This window comes from Condylura cristata, unplaced genomic scaffold (assembly GCF_000260355.1).
Source record: "Condylura cristata isolate star-nosed mole 26May11 unplaced genomic scaffold, ConCri1.0 scaffold00001, whole genome shotgun sequence".
NCBI classification, from domain to species: Eukaryota; Metazoa; Chordata; class Mammalia; order Eulipotyphla; family Talpidae; genus Condylura; species Condylura cristata.
Window position 1 is genome coordinate 81,208,242 of NW_004567102.1, and position 18,104 is coordinate 81,226,345.

At 48.0% G+C, this 18,104-nt stretch overlaps 1 protein-coding gene across 1 annotated transcript in view; it reads left to right on the plus strand.

Moving 5' to 3' along the window:
- AKAP12 (A kinase (PRKA) anchor protein 12) overlaps positions 1-18,104 on the plus strand; it is a 64,573-nt gene that overhangs the window by 16,783 nt on the left and 29,686 nt on the right. The window contains exon 2 of the mRNA XM_012721372.1: positions 4,681-4,789. Coding sequence (XP_012576826.1) covers positions 4,681-4,789 — 109 coding nt within the window. The remainder of the gene's footprint in view (positions 1-4,680; positions 4,790-18,104) is intronic.

Consider the following 18,104-nt stretch of genomic DNA (forward strand, 5'->3'; position numbering starts at 1 on the left):
CGAAGTACACTGCTGAGGGGAGCAGCGGGCAGGTCAGGAGAGGTCTGCCGCGCCCTGCCTGTGGGGCAGCTCTCTGGCTGGGGATCGAACTCGTGCTGCAGGGGCTGAGGACAACTTTATCGTGCTGCGCTTTAGCTCTGCCTCTGTTATTTCAAGGTGCTTGGATGCCTTGTACTGGTCTGTGGCTTCATCTGCTGTGGGATGTGCTGATCACACCATGAGCCTGCAGAGCCCAGATCATGGCTTCAGTGGTGACGCTTGTGACTTTAGCCCCTGGTGCCCTCATCCCCTTGATCCCAGCATTCTGACAAGGGTCAGACATTTGTCTTGTTCTTTTCTAACACAGCCATTAGTTGCTGACCCTCCTGCCACTTACTCTCCAGAGGGTTCAAAGCAAGTCCCAGGCCTTTGCAGTGGGAAAGGAACCCAGCATCTGTGGTTTTTTCCACATTGCTTTGGCTGCCATCTTGGATGTTCTTAGCTGTTCTTGCAGGAATGAGAAGAAAGCACTGTTGCTGGAAGCGTTTGAGTTTCTTTTCCTTTTCTAAGCTTGTTTAGTTGTAATGTGGTAATACTTTACAGGAATAAACTCTGGCTGACCCACTCAAAGGATATAAGCTTGAAAACATTGAGGGTTTTGATTGCTCAAAGGAGGCATTATGCTTTTGAAGCTGAAACCTAGTGGGAAAATGGGTTTTCTGGTGCTTACTAAGTTTAAGCACAAGGAGAACATGTCTTTCAGGTCTTGTGCTCATCTCTCAATATTCATAAAATTAAGAATGGGATAGACAGGTCGAACTTTGTAAGAAGGCTTCAGTGTGAAGTAGATTTCCTACTTGTAGGAAGCCTAAAGCAGAGTGCTTTAACTCCTGAGCTAGAGAGCACCCCATCCCCCACCCCCGCCCAAACCCACCCCCCTCACTGAGGTGTGTCTTCAGGGTCTGTGTATGCATAACTGATAAAATCTTTGTCTGCCCTGGACATCTGAATTACAGAGGAAAAAGAGTGATTTAGGATGAACAAGATAAGTGTTTTTGATAAGGAAAGGCATCCATAGAAAGTGAAACAATCAGGTTATAAACAGCAGGCATTCACTCGTTTTGTTGAAAGAATGCCTGTGTACATAAAAACGCATGGAGAAGCAGAAAGGACTTAAACATTAACACTGGGTTGGGTTTCTTACTATTTGAACTGACTTGAACTTAACTGATAACTTAACCTGGGCTCAACAATAGTACAAATTATTTAGTTGGTTGGGCATGGGAGGAAAGGAAAACAAGAACACTACTTTTTTTTTTTTTTTGCATAGCCAAAAGGTGAATTACCCATGTACAAGAATGTGTGTGGTTTTGCCAAAGCATCTGTAAGTACGACAGAAATGTGGAAATGTCTGAGGAGGGCTAGGATGAAGTTCTATTTTTGTGTGCAGAGTTGGTGCGTCACAGGCCCTGCATGCTCCCCTGAGACATCCCTTGGGGGTCAGAGGTTGGCTGTGCTGGTGGGGCACAAGGTATGCATAGGATGAACTAGTCTCAAAACTCAGTTTCGACACTGTCACTGTCAGAAATTGCCATGAAAGGCCATTTGCCTGGTGCCTTTCCCAAGTAGAGACGTGGTAGAGTGATCCCTGGGGGTGATCTCAGTCTTTAAGGCTCACTTTCTGCCTTCTAATAGATTTTATCATATAAAATGTGGCATTTTAAAAAGAGTTGACAGAAGTGTGTGTGCCCTTGTAGACCCTTCATGGACTCCAGTTAAATACCCTGGACAGTTCGCAAAGAAGGATGAGAATTTTTTTCACAGTGAGAGAAAGTCCAGAGAACTCACTACTCCATGGGGCGTCAGGGCTCTGGTTTCCCAGGGGCACACGCTTATCCCATTGAAATTGAGCTGGAAGAATGACTTACGAGTATATGCCAGCATTTTAGGTTGACGCTTAATTCACTGGGCGGCTGTGAAGCCCATCTCTCTAGGTTCCTTCTTTCCTTTCCTAGCTCATCACCTGTCACTGGTCAGTCTAGGTCGAACCTGGGTCCGCAACTAGTGACCATAGAGTTGAAACTCTATGAGTCCCAAATCCCCCTTGACACTGGTAGTTTTGCTGTGACAGCATTGTGACGGCTCCTGCCCCACCCCACCTCCACTCCCATCGTCCTTCTTGTCTCTATCCTTAGGTTTCATTTAAAATTCCCATCTTTCATATTTGGGTAAGAGAAGACCTTAAGTGGAAATGTAATCTGAGTCGTCGGTCTCATAACCAGACTCAGCATGGGCATTTTGAAGCCGGCTGTTCCAGCCGGAGTGTAAGTATTAAAACACGGAGCTGTGATTTCTGGAGACAGCTCTTGCAGCTGAAGGGCAGCTTTGCTGGGAACAGGCCATGGCCAGGTGGCATCAGTTAGTACATCTCAAGGCTTCTGGGCCGACTGTCCTGCACGGCCGTCGTGCCAGGCTCTGCTCCGGCCAGCGGCTGGGTCATGTGCCGCTCAGGGAAGAAGCAGCATGGATGTCAGCTTTGAGCTTTCTTGGGGGTGGGCAGAACTGGGTGCTGTGGGATACTTTTTATGGCATTTCTTTCATTTGCATAGTACCGGGACCTTCAACAATTCATAGTGTCCTGGGGAAACGCTGGGGAAACCATGGCAGTCGCTGGTGCTGAGTCTTGGTCTTGGGGCCAGTCCCACCCAGGGGACTCACCCCGAGTCCCAGTGTCCTCCTCTGTGCAGTGGGAATACTAACACCTGCCTGAACTGGGTTTAATTAAGACAAGTGAGAGATGATTTTTTTGTTTTAAAGTTTTATTTGCTTATGCATACCTGACGTGTAGGAGCGATGAGAGGCTTCACCAGAGACAGAGTGGGGAGCAGAACAGGCAGATCGACAAAGTACACTGCTGAGGGGAGCAGCGGGCGGGTCAGGAGAGGTCTGCCGCGCCATGTGGGTTACCTCTGGGGCCGGGAATCGAACCCACACTGAAGCGGCTGTGGCTGGCTTGCAGGTCTGTGTCCCAACCCGTTGCACCACCACAGAAGGCCAGTGAGAGATGATTAATGAACGGTGAAAATCTTTTTTTTTTTTTTAAAGACTTATTTGTGCTTACAAGAACTGGGGTACAGGTCAGAGGTGCAGAGGCAGTGAGAGGATTCAGGTGCAGGGGCCGTGAGAGATTGACCAGACAGAATGGGGAGCAGAACAGGAAGATTTACAAAGGCAGGAGAGGTCTGCTGCGCCCTGTGGGGCACCCCCGGCTGGGGATTGAACTCGTGCTGAAGTGGCTGCAGCCAGCGTCACAGTGCTGCGCCCATCGGGCAGGGCCCCTTGGGGGAAATCTTGAGGTTCCTGAGGGTACGTGCTGTCTTTCCTTGGTGTAAAACTCTTTACTATCATCGTATGGCTACAAGTGTGACGGGCTGGTCCATATACCTCCTTTGCCACTGACATCAGCTGCACAGAGCACCCTATCAGGGCGAGAACGGATGTCCATTTCAGTGGTGTTTGTAAGGAAAATCATAACCGATAGGAGCATATGTTACGTATCTCACACGGATCATGTTGCCTGGACATTCTGGCCTGTGCACCATGGGGTCTCCTTTTTGCAACCTTTCTGCCCTTTCTTGCTCTCTCCCTGCCTGAGAACTTAGACGCCACCTTTCTCTATGATGCCTTACAGAAGCCCTCCTGACACCCCAACTTAGGTGAGGGTCCCCCTGTTTATTCCCACTCATGTATTCCTCAGGACAGTTTCCATAACTGCAGTTTAATAACTGTTTGTTCAAACACATATCTTCCCTGGGAAGGACACGCTGTCGCTTATGTATCTGCCATTCCCTTATGCAGGAGCTGCTTCTAAGCACAGGGTGCATTTGAAGTAAGAGGTATTTTGTAAAAGTTTGTGCCCCACAGCTTTGGTAAGCTGGGACTGTCACTGGGCAAAAGGTCTAAAGCTGTCATCGGCCAGAACCTCTTTCACCAGTTCTGGGTCTGGCCACCCACGGCCACAGATGCAAACAAAAGCATCTTTGGTGCAGCAAAAACAAACAAAATAACACAGTTTGTTCTAATCCACAAGGTAGAGGGAGAGAAGGAGTTAGGAGGGGAGAGGGAGAAGGGAAGGTGCAGCTATCTGCACGGGGAGGGGGTGGGGGGGGTTGAAGACTTGCTGACCAGCTGACCTCAGGGCGACCGCTTGCCACAGCCCCCACACCTGGCTCCCTAGCGAAGTCTTCCTAATTGGCCGCTCAGCTCTGCTCCCTGCCTTCTCAGGGGTGAGAGTTCAGGCCAAGGGGAGGAGCCACCCCCGCCCCACCCCCAACTAGCAGGGGTCAAGTTCAGCCCTCCCCTACCCACCCCTCCGCCCGGTACCCGGACCCTCCAGCTGGACCATCTGATGTCTCAGATAGGCCTGGCATGTGGGTGTGTACATGTATGATGTTCAGGTGAATGAATGCGTGAGTGGATGAGGTGCACCCTGATCCAGCAGCAAAGCCCCACGTGCTTGGCAGTACTTCCTGTACCATTGTTAGCAGCTGGATCATTCAGATAAATACATAAAAGACAAATCTTTTGGTCGTAGACCTTCCATTTCTCTGTATTTGGCCAGTTTATCTTCCTGGAGGCACTGAAGTGCTGCTGCCTTGGGTGAAGACTGAGGCTAAGCTGACTGCTGTTCTCTTCCCACAGCTGTTACAGAAGAATGGTCAGCTGTCTGCCGTCAATGGCTTGGAGGAGGAGATCAGCCTCCAGGAGGACACCCTGCATGGCGAGGAAGAAGCAGTCGTCATCACAGAGGGTAAAGCCCCTTCTCTGGCACTGTCTGAACACTCATATTTGTAGAGTCTGTCCAATCCCTGGTGGGCTCTGTTGTCTCCCTGAGCCGACCCAGGGTTCTGACCATGGCCTTGGGGTTCTGAGGAATAACTAAATGCCTCCTGCAGGGAGTTGGGGTTAGGGTCAGGGCCTGGCCGGGTGCCTGGTACCTGGTGATTTGGTGAAAGGATTGATTGTGTGGAGAAGGACCGGCTGATCTGGGCTACCACTGGGTAGCCCCTATGCGACATACGGGAGATCACCCCAACTTGAGTGTAGGAAGTGATGTAGGTTCTGCTCTTCCGTAGACGTTCTTACCTGGACCTCGAGGTATTTCACTGTCCCAACTTGTCTGGTGCCGAAAGTGGGTTTTGGGGAGGTTGCCGAGTCGTGGTGGCTGTCAGCGTCAGTGGCTGTCACTCTTAGGGAGTGGGGTCCCCAGAGCACAGACTGCTTACAGGCTGCCGCCACCCCCACCCCCCAACGAGCACCCGCGTGCCCTAGAGACCAGGCCGGAGACTGAAAGGTGGGTCTCTCCCCACACGATCCCTGCTGGGTTTGTGCCCACACGGGGCATGAAGCACCTTAACTGGTTGGCTGCTTTAGAAGAGCCACATTTTAAAGAACCTTCGCCAGGTTTTCGCCTCACCATGCACGTATGGTAAACAAAGGAATCATTTTCAGATACTGCCAAAGACGGACAAAACGATGCTGTAGCATACAGCAAACGAACTCTTAGAAGGGACAGCTGAAGGGGACTCGGGTAGATGAGATTCTTCTGACATGTGGAACCCGTTTCTCTCTTGTTCGGTGCCCCCACAGAGCTGCGTCACGCAGGGAGCTGCGTTTGAAGTTGGTGGGAATACTGATCTTTACATAACACCACAGGCACAACATAAAGTTAGAAATATACAGTCTCACAGGCCAGGATTTACATGGCCTAGTGTGAGAGTCTGAAGTAATTTCCCCCAAAATAACTGGAACGGGCCCAATTCAATCTCCCCCTGGGTCCTTGGATCGAGCCAAGGAGCTGTGGAGTCTCCTGTGGTCAAACCACTGGGCCTGGCGCTTCAGGGAAGAGGAAGAAATTGGTTTTCCACTAAGGAGTTTCATAAAAGTCAGGTTAACACAAAGCAGTTGGGTGATTTCCTGGTGGGTTTTGCAAGAATTGCTTAGATTCTGGGGGAGCAATCATCTGAGAGGGGTGTAAGGTCTGGGCTGGCAGGAGGTTGGGCTTAGGCCAGGGCTGTCGGGCAGGTGTGGGGGTCACAACTGCAGCCAGCCATCTGTTCGGGGAGCCTGGACTGTGCCTTTTGTTCTTGGGGTGCCTCTTGGCTACCACGACCTTCAGAGTGGGGGAGCCCCAAGTTCCAAACCAGGCGAGCACAGACTCTTCTCTGACCCAGGGGGCTGTTTATGGCTCTAGCAATGAGTAGACTGAAAACCCAACCCAGAGAGGAGACCTGGAGGGGGTAATATAAGGTTCTGAGAGCAAAGTATAGCTTAGCAAGTACGTGAGACATAGTGGGATCGCAGAATATGTCTTCTGATCTGATGCTGAGGTGTAGGTTTAATTTTTAAAAGGGGGAGCACCAGCGGAAGCTTCCGTTTCCCTATAATCCCATAGGTTTGGAAAGCCTTCCTCATCTTGGCACGTGTCTCAGTCAGCTAGCTACGGACTGTCTACTTTCAATTCATGTGTGTTTTCCTTTTATTTTTTAAAGATTTATTTATTTATGCATACAAGAATTGGGGTACAGGCCAGAGGTTCAGGGGATGAGAGGATTCACCAGAGACAGAGTGGGGAGCAGAACAAGCAGATTAACTGAAATCCACTTTCGAGGGGAGCAGCGGGTGAGACAGGAGATGTCTGCGGCACCATGTGGGTCACTCCCTGGCCCGGGATTGAACTTGTGCTGTAGTGGCTAGTGACAGCTTCATAGTGCTGAGACTTAATTAACCCATTGCGCTACCAGGATATTTCCAGAAAGTGAGTCCTATCCTGGCAGGACTCTGTTGTCTCCCTGAGCTGACCCAGGCTCCTGACCACAGCTTTAGGGTGTGAGTAATTACCAAATGCCTTTTGCACATACATTTTGTCCTTCAGAAGCTCCCCCAAGACCTAGCCATCTGGGAAAGGGCCCTGCCCACGTGGCCAGGGCTGCACGGACCACATAAGGGAGGGGCTTTGGGGATGGGCTTTTCCATGCGGCAGAGTCTATTTTCCTTTCCTTCTCAGGGTCTCCGAAGCAGGCTGGGGTGTTGTTTCATTCTCCACTCTGTCTGCCTGGCAGTGTAAATACAGACAAGAGTCTTTATGTTAAGCTATTAAACACTATTTTTTCATGCTTTGTTTTTGCATTATGTTAGACTTAGGTTAGATTTCACAGTTTGCAGAAATCAGCGTTCCACAAGGAAGCTTATTGTGATGGAAACAAAGGCCAGCGAGTGGCTCTTGCACTGTGGCTCTCAGAGGCCCTTGGTTTCTACTGTGTCCGCTTGAATAAGCCCAGGGCTGAGGCATCTTGGGGGGAGGGTGGGCAACAGTCAAACTGGCTGTGCCCACGTGGACCCCTAGAATGGCGGGAACCACAGAGAGGGGCATTTCTGCCAAAGGTTTTGCTTTATAGTGTTGGACATAAATAGATGAAAACAGGGAGCTCTTTTCCCACCTTGGTTTGTTCTCTCGTTTCTTAAGCCAGAAACTCCTAATTCAGAACCAAGTCTCTGGTAGGTGAAATGGAATCCTGTTTTCTTGTAAATGTTTTTAATGATAGAAATAAGGAACTGCCAAGGGATCATTTCAGTGAAATTAGCCAGGAAGAAAAAGGACAATACCGGATGGTTTCTCTTACAGAAGGAATGTAGGGGATGAAAATATGGGATTGGGGGGAGTAATTATAATTATTGGGAGCAAAGTAAAGTCAAAATCAACAGGCAACTATAAACCAGAGACATTCTGGGGTTGGGGAAGGAAATCGGATCAAGACAGGGATGAAGAGCACCAGGCCTATGTTGATGTTACATGGGTGAACTGGTGGTGGGAACTCCCTGGGGACAATGTATGAAAATGAAGATTGCTGTCAAAAGTATATTTAAAAATTGGTTAAAATAGTTATCTTTAAATAGAGAGATAATGGGCTTTCACTGGTGGTGCCTCGGGTTAAAGCGCAGCACTAAGATGCTAAAGCCACTTCCACATGAGTTTGATCCCCGCCCCGGAGGTGACCCACATGGCCCAGCAGACCTCTCCTGACCCGCCCGCTGCTCCCCTCAGCAGTGTACGTGTCAATCTACCTGGTCTGCTCCCCACTCTGTCTCTGGTGAAGCATCTCATCATCCCTGTGCCTCTGGCCTGTACCATTTCTGTATGCGTAAATAAATGAATCTCAAATAGAAACATAACGAATCACCACTCATTTTTGGGTGCATTTTCAATAATGAACAATAATTAATGTCATAAACATTCATTTATAATAAAAAGTTTCAAGGCAAAAAATAAAAAGACACAAGGAACTGCCCATTGAGCATTCTTTGAACTGTGTGGCATGGTTGGATGTATGTAAATATGTATGTTTTGGAAGGAGGCCTGAGGGTTATATAATCTGGGGAACCATCTGGTAGTATAATCAGGCGCAGAGACAAATATTAAAATGAGAATAGGAAAAGAAGCCCAACAAATGACGGTAGCATTGGAGATTGAGTCCTTTCTGTGGAACTCTTCTTAGGTGATTTATCACTTTCAGAAGCACTTAGAAGGAACCCAGCCATGTCTCCTCAGATGAGTCCCAAGGGCCTGTCGCCGTGGCTTCCCCACTCCACAGGGGCCTTCAGTTTTTCGGCCATTTTGCTTCCGCTGAAAAGACTAAAAAGAGACACCAACCCCCACCCCACATTGTCAGTCATGGTCATCTAGTAGGATTCCGGGGGTGTGTAGCTTTCCATGAGGAGATGCTTGAACAAACATCACTTTAAAAATATTACATATTGGTGGCGCGGCAGACCTCTCCTGGCCCGCCCGCTGCTCCCCTCAGCAGTGTACTTCGTCCATCTGCCTGTTCTGCTCCCCGCTCTGTCTCTGGTGAAGCCTCTTGCCGCCCCTGAGCCTCTGGCCTGTACCCCAGTTCTGTATGCACAAATAAATAAATCTTTAACAAAAAAATATTACATGTTGGGGCCCTCCCTGGTGGCACAGTGGGTTGGGACGCCGCACTGCTAGCTGGCCGCAGCCGCTTCAGTGCCAGTTGGATTCCTGCCCCGGAGCTGACCCACATGGCGCGGCAGACCCCTCCTGTCTCACCCGCTGCTCCCCTCAGCAGTGTACTTGTCGATTTGCCTGTTCTGCTCCCCACTCTGTCTCTGGTGAATCTGCTCACCACCCCTGCACCTCTGGCTTGTACCCCAGTTCTACATGCATAAATAAGTCAATCTTTTTTTTTTTAAAGATTTATTTATTCATACAGAACTGGGGTACAGGCCAGAGATGCGGAGGGTGAGAGGATTCACCAGAGACAGAGTGGGGAGCAGAACAGGCAGATCGATGAAGTCCACTGCTGAGGGGAGCAGCAGGCGGGTCAGGAGAGGTCTGCTTCGCCATGTGGATCTCCTCCCGGGCAGGCGGGAATCGAACTCATGCGGAAGTGGCTTAATCTTAGTGCTGTGCTTCAACCCGCTGCGCCACCAGGGAGAGCCCGCATAAATAAATAAATCTTAAAAAAAAACAAAGAACTTTACGTGTTGTCATGGGTCCAGTTTTAGATAGAAAGCCTTTGCAAACTTTTAGGTTGTTCTTAAAAAATCCCATCTCAGTATCTTTGGCACAGATTTATTTTTTCGCCCTCTCCCTCTCCCTCTCCCCGCAGAAGTGGTTCCTATTCTGGAGTCACATGGTGACCCGGCTTTGAACACTTAATAAGGTTCTCTGGATAGCCGGAATCCTAGGAGCTGCTCAGGTCTCTGCTAAATGAAGACCTTTGCTTCTCAACCCATAACCAGCACCTCCACAAGACAAAAACAAAGAGCCTTGTTCTTCTCTACAGGGGAGAAGTATTTTCCTGATCCCATCTCTGTGACATTAGTGGCATGTTAGTATTTTCATAAAGCCATGCCTGTCACCCACGCACCTGCCCTTCCTGCCCCTTTATTTTGCTCCAATAGGTTGTCAACATCTGGACTTTGTCTCTCTTTTACCTTTGCGTCTGCTAAAATAGAAGAACTTGGAGGGCAGAGATTTCTGGGGGCCAGGGAGGGAGTCTCTAAGGGTCAGTGCTGAATCCCCTGAGCCTTGAACAGAGTCTGACATATGGCGAGTGTGCAACAAGTAGTTATAAATGAAGACACTGTTATAAACTTGGGCTTCCTATAATATTACATCTTTATGGTAGAGGGGGATGGGCTAGTTTTCACTCTCTCAGTTCACTTCCTGCAGAGTTAAAGGACACAGCTCTAGAGATTTGTCCAAGGCTGCCTTTCCTTTCCTTTGTTACATCAGCACCCATACAGCGAGACTCTTCTACACACGCGGGTGCTCACAGGTGCTTACTATTGTTTATCCAGGGGTTGCCTGGAAACCTGAAATCAGAGCCTGACCTGCTCAGGATTCAGTGAGGGCTCCTAGTAATGCTATCAAATACCACTGCTCAACAGACAAAGAGGGGTTTTTGTTTTCCCCTTGTGGGTTATTTCGAATGCAGTATCACTGCATGACATATTCTCCAGCTTATCCTGTTTTGTAATGTTTTGAAAGCGAGGGACTAGCACTGACAAAACAGGCCTTGAACTTCAGCAAAAGTGCCATCGTATGCAATTTCGGGAACTGGTTTCAATTCCTCCACAGCAATATTTTTGGCCTGCATCTCTGCAATCGCTCATGTCATTGACAAATTTCTGCTACAAATACGCTCCTGCTTTCATCTTTAAAGAAACGCAGATTTGCTTTTTAGTAATTAACAGCCAAGCTGTACAGAGAAGATGTTTCTTCTGAGCTCTACTCACGCCTGACAGTACAGTGAACCTTTTTACAAGTTGGGCTGCCAGGAGTGAGGAAAGGAGCAGGTAGATTTCTAGTCACCCTGCTCCCATGTATAAATCACTGCTTTCCTGGTAAGGTTTTCATCACTGTTTTTCCGTGTGACCCTGATTGCAATGCAGCCTTTAATCCCTTGAAGTGTCCAGTTTCCCTCTGTGAACTAAGCACCCACCTCTGCATGCATAGACTGAATATCGTCCATCTTGCCAGACCCCGAATGATGGATCAGTCACAGAAGACACCCAGTGACTTTGGAGAGGCTGGCAATCTCGGGGTCACTTCATCATGGCGTTTCGTAAAAAATATTGTGGTCTTTTTCTTTGTGCTCTGATCTTAAAAGTCTTTCTCTAGGGGCCTCCCTGGTGGCAGGAGGGGGTAAGTCTCAGCACTCAGAAACTATCCACAGCCACTGCAGCAGGAGTGCCATCCCTGGCCAGGAAGGGGACCCACGTGGCGCAGCTCACCTGTCCTGTCTGGCCTGCTGCTCCCCTCCTCAGTTCATTTCAGTGAATCAGTCTGTCCTACTCCCCACTGTTTCTGGTGAATGGTCTCACCACCCTGCACCTCTGGCCTGTACTCCAGCTCTTGTATGCATAAATAAATAAATAAATCTTTTTTTTTAAAGGCGTCCTCTAGATTTTAAGTTTCAGTTGAACAAAAAGTTCCGGGAGGAGATTTATTCAAGAATATTTCCACAAGTGAGCACTTACCAGGAAGGAGCAGATAAGCAGCTTCATAAATGTGATTCTTATAGGTAACACATCTTTCCTCCTATAGGGAAGAAGATTGAGATTATTATGTACAAGGATTGGCTATGGCCCAGGATGGGTGGAAAATGTTGATAAATGCCAAATCTGCTGTCCTCAAACTGCCAGTCAATCTTTGTTTACCATGAAGGCTTTCCTATAAATAGGTTCACTGGAAGCTACTCCAACTGTGAGTAGGGTCTGTGTTCCTGGTTTCATCCCAGTAAGATAGCCAAATTCACCTCTTTCCATTGGAAGCACTGAAGGTGTCTGTGATTCATGGCAATGAAGCCATGAATGGTAACATTCAGTTCTTTGAGCCTTTTTATTAATTGAGTTCATGAAAATCCTTTAGGTGATTTCTCAAGAATTGACTCAACCTTGAAACAGCTGCAGTTTCATTGGTTCTGGCAATGATATGTTTGACAGCTTGTTGTCTCTGCTATATATACTAAAGGAATGCTTGGTAACTTCCAGAAGATATATTCTCCGGGCTTAAACTAAACTTGTAAGCCCGTCAGTTGAGTCTCCTTCCTGAGAACCATACTTTGAATGTTTCAAATGCCTTTTTGTAGTTAACGTGCCCCTATAGGGAGATACCAAATAGTCCCTTCTGGTGTTCACGCATGCATGTGTTATGTAGGGGAAAAGTGATGTATACTACATTTCATTAAGTCAGTGAGCTGGTTGCTTTAATGTATTAACATAGACCTATGCACTATTCAGTCTGCCACCCAGTGCAATCTAAGGGGCTAATCCTGCTAGACGAGTTTGCCTGAACTGCCATGATAAACTTATCACACCTGGCCTCCCCAGGTGTCTATATGCGCATCCCTGGGGTGGGGGGCGGGGAGTCTCCATCCTAATCACCTTTTGCACATACACCTGTTGCTTTGGATTCGGGCTTTTCCTAAAAGGCACGTCTTAATCACCTCTTCGTAGCTCCTCTCTGAGTTGTTACATTCTGAAGAACTGGGGTGAGGGCTTCCCATGTGAATTTGGAGGGGACGTGTGTTGGCCCAAACACCTGCTCTCATGATGGATCAACTTGCAAAGCCAGGTGCCGCACCTACAAGTTTTCATGGAAGGGAACTTGGAAGGAGTCTGCACCAGTCTCCTGCCCCCACTCAAGGGGTGCCAATGCTTCAGCTGCTTTGTTTGGGGGAGTTTGTCCATAAAAGGAAGCCAGTGATTCACTGGGTGAAGACCTGCCTCCCCCGCTGCTCCCTCAGGCCCCAGTGCTGCCTCCTGCAACTCCAAATCACAGACTCACCTCCTTTTTCCACATGGCGGCCCGCCGAGTATTTGAAGACATTTATCATGTCTTTCCTTTCATCTTTTCTTTAGGCAAAACATCTCCAGAGAAAATAAGCTGTCTCACGTTAAAAGAAGAATGCCAGGGCTTTTATATATATTCCACCACGAATGTGCTTGATGGAGGCTTGCCAAGTTTATCAGACCTTTAATTTCCATATCCCTGTGTTTTAAAAATCGTTTCTTTCTGAAACTATTTAATAAAAACAGAACAATTTAGTTTGCTTTACAGCAAGTCTTTCCCGCCTGAAAGAATTGCTTAGAGTAACTGCATACATTGATAAAGGAGGAGACTCCTCTCTATAGTCCCTTATCAAAGATGTTATTTCAATGAACTAAAGCTGCACAGAAAGATGAGATGTCAGTAGAGTTGATATGATTGTAATATATATTTCTTTTTGTTTTAAAGATTTATTTATGCATATAAGTATTGGGGTACAGGCCATGGTGTGGGAGTAGTGCAGGGAGAGGATTCACCAGAGACAGAGTGGGGAGCAGAACAGGCAGATCGACGAAGCACACTGCTGAGGGGAGCAGCGGCAGGTCAGGAGAGGTCTGCCGCGCCGTGTGGGTCACCTGCGGGGTGGGGATCGAACTCATGCGGAAGTGGCTCTAGCTTCTTAGTGCTGTGCTTTAACCTGCTGTGCCACCAGCTGGGCCCCATGGTATGCATTTCTAATGCAGGGATTTTCCATCTCCTTTTACACGTGGCTGTACGTCCTCATCAGTCCACAGCCTTCCTTGGTGTACAGTGCAAGAGATAGGAATGAAGAATCCCCACGTTGCACAGAATGCCTCATTGGAAAGAAGCTGTGCAGTTGTCATTCCCAGCAGTGTGGGCTCCCAGCAGCCCGGGTCTGCTGCTAAACTCAGTGCCTAGCCATGTGTGCCCGTGGAATGAGCTTTTTTATCAAACGGCCAAGTTTTCCTCACACTTGTCAATTACCACTCACTGTTCAAACACATAAGAATTACATCAGCATCATCTTGATAAATTTATCACCGCTGGAATCTGATATTGTTCGGCTCCCTCATCCCCTGGCTAGCTCCTGTCTTCTGAAGACTGAAGTGATGGATCTCCAGGCTGACCATTTATTCAACACCCTGGATTCTTACACTTTGGTACAGAAATTCACGCATTTCACTTCCTGGGGAAATTATTTCTTCCATTCTTCTTTGTTTTCTTTTGGCATTACTATTCAGATTTTAGGCCTTCTAGAATGGTCTTCATTAAAACTTGTTTTTCCTCTATTTTTACCATTGTATTTGGCTTTATTTTCTGGGAAAATGTCCGGTAGGCTAGATATCACTTTGTTAACTATATTAATTTCTAGGCATAGATTTCCCTGCTCTAAATTTCCTTTTTGATGGAGACTATTTTTGTCTTGGTGGGAGTATCTTTTGTCTCTCTGAGGATTTCTTTCAAACGTATGTCTCTGTGTAGCTTCTGTCTCTTCCATTTGCTTTTTGTTTTTGCCTCTCATGGTGGATATTTCTGTTACAGGACTGATGGGGGCTGGTTTGTCACTTGGTCCCTCTCACCATCAAACAGGGATAGAACTCTCAGGACATTTCTTCTCTCTGTCACTCCCCCCTAAGAAGACTCTCTCTGTAGTGTGTCTTCCCGTGACTGCTGGCTTCCGGAGCCCAGTGACAAAGGAGCGAGACCGGGGGTGGGGTGCAGAAGCTCAGCCTGCATGTCGTAAAGATTCCTGGGGTACCTGAGGTGCCCCCTCTCTGCCCAGGGAGCCTGTCTAACCCTGTGTAGACTACAAGCCTTCCGTGGTCCTCTGACATACATGCTCTGCAGAGTCTTGGAGAACCTGGGGTTCTCTTTAATAAGTGTTTAGGCATTGCAAAATGCACATACCCTAAAACTTACCATCTCACCATCTCGGAGCATGTGGCTCTTGGTGGTCCATACACTCACGATGTACAGCTGCCACGTCAACCTCTGGATCCCTTTTATCCTGTAAAATGGAAACCCTGTCCCCCTTAAATTACAGTACCCCTTCTCCTCCTCCCTCCATCCTCCTGCAATACCCTTCTACGTTCTCTAAATTTGATGACTCCCACCTCATAGAAGTGGAACCATGTGGCACTTGTCCTTGGATTATTGGCTCTTTTCATGTATCATGATGCCGCTGAGGTTTGCCTTTTTAACGGCTGTATAATAGTTCGCTATGTATACAGTTGTGCACTGATGAGTCACTTAACAACAGACCGCGTATATGAGCGTGGTCCCGATACAGTGCCTAGGTGTGTGCAATGGGCTACCCCATCTAGGTTTGTGTAATGACACATTATGTTTGCACAACAAAATGGACTAATGATGCCATTCTCTGGAGGATTCCCATCATTAAACACGTGTTTTGCATCACGTGCAGATCAAATGTGGCTAAGGCCCCCCTTTTCTGCCTTGAACCCCCTTGCTCACTTTCTCTGCTTTCCCAGCCAATCTATGTACAGCTATCCACCCCTGCCACCCCTTGCCCCCCATCCCTCCCACTCCCAGATGTGAGGCTGGGCACAGCACTTTGTGAATTCACGCACCACTTATGGCTTCTTTTAACCAGTCTTCTTGTTTTAGGTCCTCTGGGGTTTTGGGTGGTTTTTGTGAGTTCTCTTGAGTTACTTATCCCCACTGTTAGGCCAGGAGACATGCAGCTTCTTAAGGCAGCTAGCTCCGCTACCACTGCCAATTTCTTTTCTCAAGGAAAGATAAGTCTTTGGAGTTGAAACATTAAATTTGGATAAACAGTGTGTTCTCCAAGAGGGAGTAGAAGGTAACTTAGCCGTCATCCAGAATTTACTCTTCGTGCAGGTGGTAAGTCCCCCAAATCTAAAAGTATAAAGAAAATTATACCCTTCGAATGCTCACACTCTAAATGTGTAGAAAAGTTGTCTTTACCAGTAAATTTTAATTTTGGGGATTATAGGTTTGAACACATTTTTACTCCTGTGAATGGACATTTTTTGTTGCCTTTATTTTTGAAGCCAGTCTAAATATACTAGTCAGTTGGACTTTTAAGTTAAAAAAAAAAATCAGTTCAAGCTCTTTCTTGTTGTGGATGGGCATAGTGAAAGCTGGAGGGGACAATAATAGGTTTCAATAATTCAATTAAGAGAGTGGCAAAGACAGCTGTGCTAATCAAACTTTGCCATGGAGGTAATTCCTCACCTCCGAACAGTCACTCATCTCCATTCAGGCCGAGGTAGGTTTGCTTTGCCTGCTGCTCTGGAGAGGGTAGATTCTGTTGTGGGCGTCGGAGTAACGGCTGGTAGATGGACGGCTGGCGGGGAGACTCTGGACTGATTGAAGAGGGCTGAGCAACCCTTCGATGAGTGTCTCGGTGGCTTCTGTGGGAGAATCAAGAGATTAAAGCAGGGCTAGAACTGTCATGTGGAAGAAGCAGCAATTTCTCAAGTCCTCTGCAAGAGGGAGTAAGCAGTTCGGTTTGCAGCTGTACCACTGTGCTTAGGCCACATGTGGCTGTTGGCCACGAAATCCTATCTGAGATGTGTCCTCTGTGTCTAGTCCACTGTGAGCTTCAAAGGCTGAGTGCTGAAAAAAGAGCCCAAATGTCTCATTCATCAATTTTCATATCGAGCGCCTGTTGATAGAGCGTCACGGCTGTACTCAGGTGAGTACAGTATGCCCAAATTAACCCATGATCTCCTCTGAAATTTGCAGTGGGGCTGCTAGAAAAATCAGAGTCATGCATGCGCCTTGCTGGGGACTCACACTAGTTAAGTGGACACTGTTGAGTAAACTTGCTTCTAACCATAAAAATCACAGAAGGGCCTGGTGGCCCGGAGGTCAAGTCTCCACGCTGTCACAGCTACGGCCTGAGTTCGATCCCCGGCCAGGGAGCTGACACGCATGGCGCAGCTGACCTTTCCCATCCTGCTCGCTACTCCCCTCAGCAGTGTACTTGTCCACCTGCCTGTTCTGCTCCCCACTCTGTCTCTGGTGAATCCTCTCACTCCTCCCCCCCACCCCACCTCTGGCCTGGCCCCTCAGTTCTTCTATGCCAAAAAAAAAAAAAAAGTAACAGAAAGTTGTAGGTTTCTAAATGCAGGCACATCCTGAGATGGATTGCCTGGATCCCCCGGGACTGCCCTCGGGCTGCTTTCTGGGTTCTTCTCCCTCTGCCACACCTTCACTCGGGCAGATGCATCTTGAAAGCATGGTCAGGATATGGTGGTATCAGCTCATATTCTGCTTTACCCTGAGCAAAGGTGTGGGTGTGCTTGTCTGCACATCTGTTTCCCTGTTAACAGCTGCTTCAATTTCCACCAAACACTTGGACATTTTCCTACCACTTGGACACTTAGGTTCTTTGAATATTCTCCGTGCCAGGCCATAAACGTTCTCATGTATAAATCTGTATCACTCATATGGTCTTATAGAGAGAGACTTGCCACATCAAAGAATATAAATATGTGCACTCAGTAAGAGGGGAAAGAATACTTTACATCCCTTCTATTATTCAAGTGAGGTTTTTTTTTTTAACCTTTCCCCCTTGCCTTTTAAAAAAAATTGCCTTGTTAAGTGATTAAATGCCTCTCGGGCGTTTCCACAGCGTACTCCCACCACCCCTAGAGGAGCCTCTTCACGCTAGTTGCCTTGCGAATTCTGAACCAAAATAACCGTGTCTGTACAAACATGTCCAAGCCAACTGGACCATGACATTCAGTTCGCTGGTAGTTGTCTGTGTGATGGAGGGACAGCCAGACACTCAGCCCAGGGGGCCGAGCCCGGGGCAGCCTGGCTGTCCTGCACAGGGGCCTGGGCGTGTACACTTGATGTGGCTGTGGGGTACACTTGGTGTGGCTATGGGGGGGTCTTGGCGCGTACACTTGGTGTGGCTATGGGGGGGTCTTGGCGCGTACACTTGGTGTGAATATGGGGGGGTCTTGGCGCGTACACTTGGTGTGAATATGGGGGGTCTTGGCGCGTACACTTGGTGTGAATATGGGGGTCTTGGCGTATACACTTGGTGTGAATGTGGGGGGTCTTGGCACGTACACTTGGTGTGAATATGGGGGGTCATGGCGTGTACACTTGGTGTGAATATGGGGGTCTTGGCTCATAAACTTGGTATGAATATGGGGGGTCTTGGAGCATACACTTGGTGTGAATATGGGGGGTCTTGGTGCGTACACTTGGTGTGAATATGGGGGTCTTGGCTCATACACTTGGTGTG